At 41.5% G+C, this 7,286-nt stretch overlaps 1 protein-coding gene across 1 annotated transcript; it reads left to right on the forward strand.

Annotated features, from left to right (window-relative positions):
• The first annotated feature begins 612 nt into the window (after window positions 1-612).
• On the forward strand, window positions 613-6,832 carry BMP10 (bone morphogenetic protein 10). Its single transcript, XM_032873607.1, has 2 exons — window positions 613-1,036; window positions 5,590-6,832. Exons 1-2 carry the CDS (start codon window positions 703-705, stop codon window positions 6,528-6,530), a joined length of 1,275 nt encoding a protein of 424 aa, XP_032729498.1. The 5' UTR covers window positions 613-702; the 3' UTR covers window positions 6,531-6,832.
• The last annotated feature ends 454 nt before the right edge of the window (window positions 6,833-7,286 follow it).

The raw sequence follows: 7,286 nt of genomic DNA on the forward strand, positions 1-7,286 counted from the left end.
ACTCACCCTATTTTTCAAAAGCCACTTAGCCAGATCAAATCTGTATGAAAAAGGCCCTTGACCACGAAGTTTATACTTCCCTGTTTCTAAAAATGTAAGCTTCTAGAAAGTTATAGAAATGGATTTATAGTTATTAACTTAGCTTGGAGGTGTTGGATATTTGGTCTTTCTTCTGAACCGTTGCTGTGAAGATGGAAGCCCCGGCTCTTGAATTAATCTGTGATGCCACTGATGTGTATTGTGTTGATTCTCAGTATCTATTCTATGCATGTGTGAAAGCAAATCACATAAAAGCAGAATTTAGGCATTCCTGCCAAAAGGAAGTGAATTGAAAGGAAGAGAAGCAGAGCTTCTGCAAGGAGAAAATTGTCCTATCTCTTAGCCAGTGTCAGAATGTGGAAATGTTTATAAAATGCTCATTAAAAGAAAAAGGGATCGCGAGATAGAAACAAAATCTAGTGCACAAGTTTACACTAGGGAGATAAGAAAGGCTAGGCCCCTATAGGGGATTTTGTTATCCAATTACTGCAACCTGACTTTGGGGGGAGAGGAAAAGTGGTAGGGGGGAGGGAGAGGGAGGCGAAGAGTTTCCAAACTTGTCTCCAGTGACACGAGACATTAACGCTGCACAAGATAAAACTGCCACTTAGAGCCCAGGAGAGCTAAATCTTCCTGGGTTGGCCTGGGGGCTTGAGCAGAGTCATGGGTTCTCTGCAGTTGCAGCTGTGCGCTCTCCTCTGCCTGGTGGCTCACTCGGTTTCTGGCAGCCCCATCATGAGCCTGGAGCAGTCACCTCTGGAAGAAGATATGCCCCTCTTCGATGATGTCTTCTCAGAGCAAGATGGTGTCGACTTCAACACATTGCTTCAGAGCATGAAAAATGAATTTCTCAAGACACTGAACCTATCTGACATCCCTTTGCAGGATTCAGCCAAGGTGGACCCACCCGAGTATATGTTGGAACTCTACAACAAATTTGCAACAGATCGGACCTCCATGCCATCGGCCAACATCATTAGGAGTTTCAAGAATGAAGGTAAGTTGACATTTTATTGACAAAATTTGGCTTGGATTTTTTTTTTCAAGAGATGATAAATTCAAACAATATAGATGGGGTGAACACTTCTATGTAAAGGTATATGTACACTGATACTCAAAAACGGTGCACATTTTGGTCTATACCATTTTCATGGTCATTTCCCAAATGCTATTAAAAGGTACTAAAGAATATCTTTTAATCCAAAGTCATAAAGTGTCTGTCATTTTGACATCATAATTTGGTCTTTAAGATTTTTGAATTTGAACCACAGTAATACAAGAAATTAATGTCGGGTTATTTCTATACCTTTGTCTGTCATTTTCCAGATAGGTCTCTGTTTCCATTTGTCCCTGAATTGACCAAAAAATAAATAAATAAATAAAATCTGTCAACTTCTACTTAGAATGAAAATAGACAAGAACCAAAGTCATGACTTGTGCTTCACTCAAACTTTGAATGTGTTTCCATTTTCTGACCTTACTTAAGAAATATTCAGACAGGACAAAACTTGTATTTTAGAGGTTCTTCCTAAAATATTGTTGTGTTTTTGTGACATGTACATCCTTGAATCACTCTTTATAATGTCCAGGAAGTACACGGCCCAGTTAATGATCCAGCTTATTTCAGTGTCTTCATGAATAGCAATGCACAAGCCTTAAATATCAGCAGAAAAACGATGTTAGCCCCCCCCCAGCTTTATTCAGTAGCTAAATGTAATGACCTAGCAAGTTGATCTTTTATTTAATATGGTGGTAGGTGACAAAAATATATATATTTTTTCTAATATGCATGCTTAAAGATGTAGGTCCAAAGAGATTAATTCTTTAATATTTCCATTGTCATGAACCAGGTGCATGATAATGACAGCCCTCATGGAAGAGGGTTTTGACTGATGTTGACCAGTTGTTCTTAAAAGCAGAAAGGTGGTAACACGGAAATAGCTTGGGATTTGGAATTTTGAGGCAAGGTTGACTTAGTAGTTGTGGATAATTAGCTTAATTTCTCTGAATCTCAGTTTTATTATCTGTAAATTGGGCATAATATACCTAAGTAACACAACTAAGCGATTTCAAAGAGGTTATGAGTAAGAAAGTGCTCTATTTACTCTGAATTGCTGAACAATCATTAGCTATTACTAAGGAATTCCTTAAATTCTAGGCATTAGAGGAAATGTGGAGTGGGTATTGCTCAGTCCTGAAGATAGCATTTGCCTTTAAAATTTAAATAAGTGCCAAAATTTTAGATATTTAGTAACACATCAGAAATGTTACTCAGTAACATTTAGTAACATAATGGAAATGGCAAACTGAAATTACAGATTCCTTTTGAGGGTGAGTCTGAATTGAAAATAAATCTCCTCCTTCCATGGGAACCTTTCCTAGCACTTCTGAGCACTGAGCTCTGGGTGCCTTGTTCGGAGGGTAGGTGGGAAATGTTCACACCCCCAGGGAGAAATAGAAGATTTTTAGTTCTCGCTTCTCCCATGAAGGATTTGCGTGATGCAGGTCAGGAAGTGGAGTTTACAAAGGGTCTTATTACAGGAGACCAGCAAAAGCCGGAGCGGATCTATCTGTGGACACCCCTGCTGCTCGCGGCTCTGCTGCCAGTCTTCAGGAGGCATGCTCAGCCCCAAGGACATGGATCCTGCACTGGGCTGGCACTAATGGCTGTTCTTGACTTTCTTTTGACTCTTTGAGTCTGCACAGTGCAACTGCCTAGGAGACGAAGACCAACCCCGCCTTGTCCTGCCCCTCCACCCCCAATCAAAACCAAAAAAACCCTCCTCCCAATCTAACTAATCAGGGGAAAGCAAGAAGACTTCTAAGGTAGAAAAAAGATGACTTTAATTCCTACCACTTCTGACTTCACTTTGTCATCTTGGGGAAGTCAGTCCTCTGCATTGAAGCTTGATTTCTTCTGCTGTAAGATGAACACAATAGCAATAAATGGTCTTTATAAGAAACAAATGAAACAGTGTTTGCAAAACACTGGCACATTTAAATACGCTCAACAAACATCAGTTCCCTTGCCTAGAATGCAACACCTTCATCTACTACTTTGTATAGTTGCACATACACAGTGAACTTATTTTTTAACAGCTTTATTAAAGTATAATTGACATACAATAATCTGCACATATTTGAAGTATATAATTTGGTAGGTTTTGGTATTTATAAACATCCACTGAAACCATTACTACAATGAATATAGTGAGCCTAATCATTACCACCAAAAGTCTCCTTGTGCTCCTTTGTAATTAATCCCCTCTTCCCATGACCATGAGCTTTCATTCCGCACTTTTCTCATGCATAGAGCAACCAGTCTACTTCCCTCGTTTTGGTCTCATGCTCCCTTTCCAAGGAGAGGAAAATCTCTCTATTCTTATATGAGGGGACAACTCTCAAGTTACTTGATGTATTAAGGACCTATGCCATTCCCGTAAATCAGTTTGATCTTTTGTGATGTCCAGAATCATCGACTAGTCCATATTTTGAAAACATTGCCTCTGTTTAAGGTATCCCAGTAGCTCGGAGGCATTGAAGGAATTTAAGCTGGGCTCCCTGCCAACACGATGACTATCTGCTTGGGAAGACCCATTCATAAAAAGAAAACTGAAATGTAAGGATGTAAATGGCAAAGCTTATAGGAGAGATATAAAAAGTAAATATCAGAATCACTAAATTCTACTCCTGAAACCAATATTACACTATATGTTAACTGACTAGAATTTAAATAAAAATTTTAAAAAAGAGTAAATATGTAAGTGACCCAGAAGGCAGTGGACTTCTAGATAGGGAGGTGAAGAAGGGAAAATCCCACAAGGAGGGGTCACAACCAGAGAGGTGGAAGGGAGGGGAGAAGGCTTTCCAAGAGTCAGAAGCACAGCTCCAGAGGTGTGGTGTACATCAGGGCAAAGGAATGTTTTGGCAAATGGTGAAGATATCGGTCTACTCTAAATAGGAGGGTTTACAATTCCTTTAACCTTTCAAGAAATACAACTTGTTCTATTACAATGTTCCAGGCACTTTAGGGGTTGAGTGGGAACTATGGATAGATCAAGACGGTAAGGCCTGTTTATAGCTAGTTTTAAGAATCATGCTAGAGTGTTTAAATTCATCTCATTGGCCAGTATTTCCCACTGGCAGTGTATGAGATGATTTTAAATGGTACCCTACAGAGAGAAAGCTGTGAATCCTGTACAATTATTATACATTTTCATTAATGTGGATCAGAAAAAAATCTACATGACAACCACCTTAATCCCTTCATTTCATGAATGTTGTTGTTTAGGACAAGCCTAAAAGAGACATTAAAGAGTATAAAAAATCATATAAAGCTAAAGAAAAATATTTAAGAGTACAATCTGGAGCAGGGACCCTACTAAAATAATGAATTAGGTATACAGTTGAGAAAACACTGCCAAAGATGACAGGGAACCCCTCAATTGGGTGTCCTTAGCACTCTGGTGTCACTGAATTTTGATGGATGACAAATGCCCCCCAGGCATAGTCTTATGTTTACCAGGGGCAAGGTTACAGAAGCTCTGGGCGCCTATAAATTCTTACATAGGAAGTCAATGTGATAATATCTGGAGATGCACTTCTGAGACTAAAGGACCTTATTTCATAAACATTCTGAGTGATTCTTATGTGCCAAACTCCATGCCAGTTGCTAAGGGTACAAGACTAAAGCAACCCATCTATCCCAAGGTTCGTTTTCTCCCATTCCTCCTTGTTGAAGTCTATACACCCAAAATTCAACTGCTGTGACCCCCCTGGTTTGTGGCTATCTTGTCGGCCTTGTCAGACATTGGTGTCAGAGGAAGAGTCAGCAAACTCTTTCTGTAAAGGGCCAGACAGATAGCAAATATTTTGGGTTTTGTGGGCCATTTGTTGTCGCAACTCTGACACTGTAGTGCAATGGTAGCCACGGACAACATAGAAATAAATGGGCCAGGCTCTGTTTCCCTGATCCTTTATTTCCAGACATAGGTGGCAGGCTCATCATGGCCCATGGGCTATAGTTTACCAACCCCTGATCTACATGGGGGTCTTTAAGGAAGACCAGTCCTCAGCCAACCATGTGGAGAATCTTCACTTATTATGAATGCAAATATGGAAAGCCATGAGATGCTTATCCCTGAAAAGCTTCCAAAAAAGAACAACCACCCCACCTTCCATTTGATGGCCTTTTACTGTCTAGGCTAATTGGGGGCTTGCCTGCACAGTCTCCAGAGTCCCTCCTAGCTCTGTAATTCTGTGGCTGATAAGTGAAACCAATGCAAGCAAGACTGGGAGAGTTTCTCCCATTCATAAGACAGCCGCTTTCCATCTTAGCCTTGGCAGCTTAAGTCAGTTTAGCATTCTGCCATTGACCTTTCAGTATTTTCTGTCAGAAAATGGTAACATTGTGTTTATTTTCATCAATGGTCCCTCTCGTTCCTCTGTATCAAGCTTCCCGCACAGACAGTCCCTCTTATTGCATAAATAAGCATCTATTTTTCTCTGTGACACACTACAAATCTGATTTTTGTCTTTTTTTCCCCCCAGATCTGTTTTCCCAGCCAGCCAGTTTTAACGGACTCCGAAAATACCCTCTCCTCTTCAATGTGTCCATTCCTCACCACGAAGAGGTCATCATGGCTGAACTCAGGTTGTACACACTGGTGCAGAGAGATCGCATGATATACGATGGAGTAGACCGGAAAATTACCATTTTCGAGGTACTTGAGAGCAGAGGGGACACTGAGGGTGAAAGAAGCATGCTGGTCTTGGTGTCGGGGGAGATCTATGGCACAAACAGTGAGTGGGAGACTTTCGATGTCACCGATGCCATTAGACGTTGGCAAAAGTCAGGCTCATCCACCCACCAGCTGGAGGTCCACATCGAGAGCAGACACGATGGAAGCGAGGATGCTGGCAGAGGACAACTGGAAATAGACACCAGTGCCCAGAATAAGCATGTCCCCTTGCTTGTCGTGTTTTCCGATGACCAAAGCAGTGAGAAGGAACGGAAGGAGGAACTGAATGAAATGATCGCCCATGAGCAGCTACTGGATCTTGACAACTTGGGCATGGACGGTTATTCCAGTGGGCCAGGAGAAGAAGCTTTGCTGCAGATGAGGTCAAACATCATCTATGACTCCACAGCCCGCATCAGAAGGAACGCTAAAGGAAACTACTGCAAGAGGACCCCGCTCTACATTGACTTCAAGGAGATTGGCTGGGACTCTTGGATCATCGCCCCACCTGGATACGAAGCCTACGAATGCCGCGGGGTTTGCAACTACCCCCTGGCAGAGCATCTCACACCCACAAAACATGCAATTATCCAGGCCTTGGTCCACCTCAAGAATTCCCAGAAGGCTTCCAAAGCCTGCTGTGTGCCCACCAAGCTAGAGCCCATCTCTATCCTCTATTTAGACAAGGGCGTTGTCACCTACAAGTTCAAATATGAAGGCATGGCAGTGTCTGAATGCGGCTGCAGATAGAAGAGTCCTGGCTTATTTAATAACTGTAAATGTGTACATTTTGTGTTCCTATTTAATGAGATTATTTAATAAGAGTGTACAGATCATAAAGGCTCGCTGCCTTAGGGAAATGGGCAGGTCAGTTTGTTGTATCAAATGCATATTTTGCTAATACAGTCTCATCCCTTCCAATCTGTTTTTTCTTTGGACTCGGCATTTTCTGGCAATGCCACGTCCAATAGCAAGTGGCAACCCTCCCCCCAAATTGTCCTCTATTTTTATTTGAAAACAATAAGACCCAAGCAGAAACAGCGTGTTGGATGATAGATATTTGTGTATGTATATGTGTACATAGGTAAACTTCTAAAACTCTTTTGGTCCCATAGAGGTAGATCATACTCACACGTGTGCATGATTCAATCAAATGTGTATATATTAAAAACCAGTGGTACGTTCTCAGTCAACTCTTCTCTGAGTAGGATTTATGTGAAGATAATTAGCACCAAGAATTTCACCCTCCTAGGAAGGATTGCATTTCCTACATACTATTGGATAGGTAGGTGTAGCATTTATTAGTTGAGTTTGTGCCATAGCTCAGAGCTGCAGGACCAGGTAAGGGACGGTGCATGTTTGAGGGGAGGGGTTATTTGATACAGAAACCAAAGGGTTTCCAAAGGCAGTGGCCTGAATCCACCATAGCAAGGGATGAGCCCCACCGACCACCACTGCGCTCTAGAGGGCAGCACTTGGTCAAGAAAAGAAAATAGGGGATTTCAT

This window comes from Lontra canadensis, unplaced genomic scaffold (assembly GCF_010015895.1).
Source record: "Lontra canadensis isolate GAN:19392208 unplaced genomic scaffold, GSC_riverotter_1.0 scaffold50, whole genome shotgun sequence".
Lineage (NCBI taxonomy): Eukaryota > Metazoa > Chordata > Mammalia > Carnivora > Mustelidae > Lontra > Lontra canadensis.

Excerpts from the sequence above, each read along its gene's own strand:
- BMP10 (XM_032873607.1), top strand. The coding sequence starts at position 703 with ATGGGTTCTCTGCAGTTGCAGCTGTGCGCTCTCCTCTGCCTGGTGGCT. Across the intron at positions 1,037-5,589 it reads TAGGAGTTTCAAGAATGAAG|ATCTGTTTTCCCAGCCAGCC; the intron begins GTAAGTTGACAT and ends TTTTCCCCCCAG.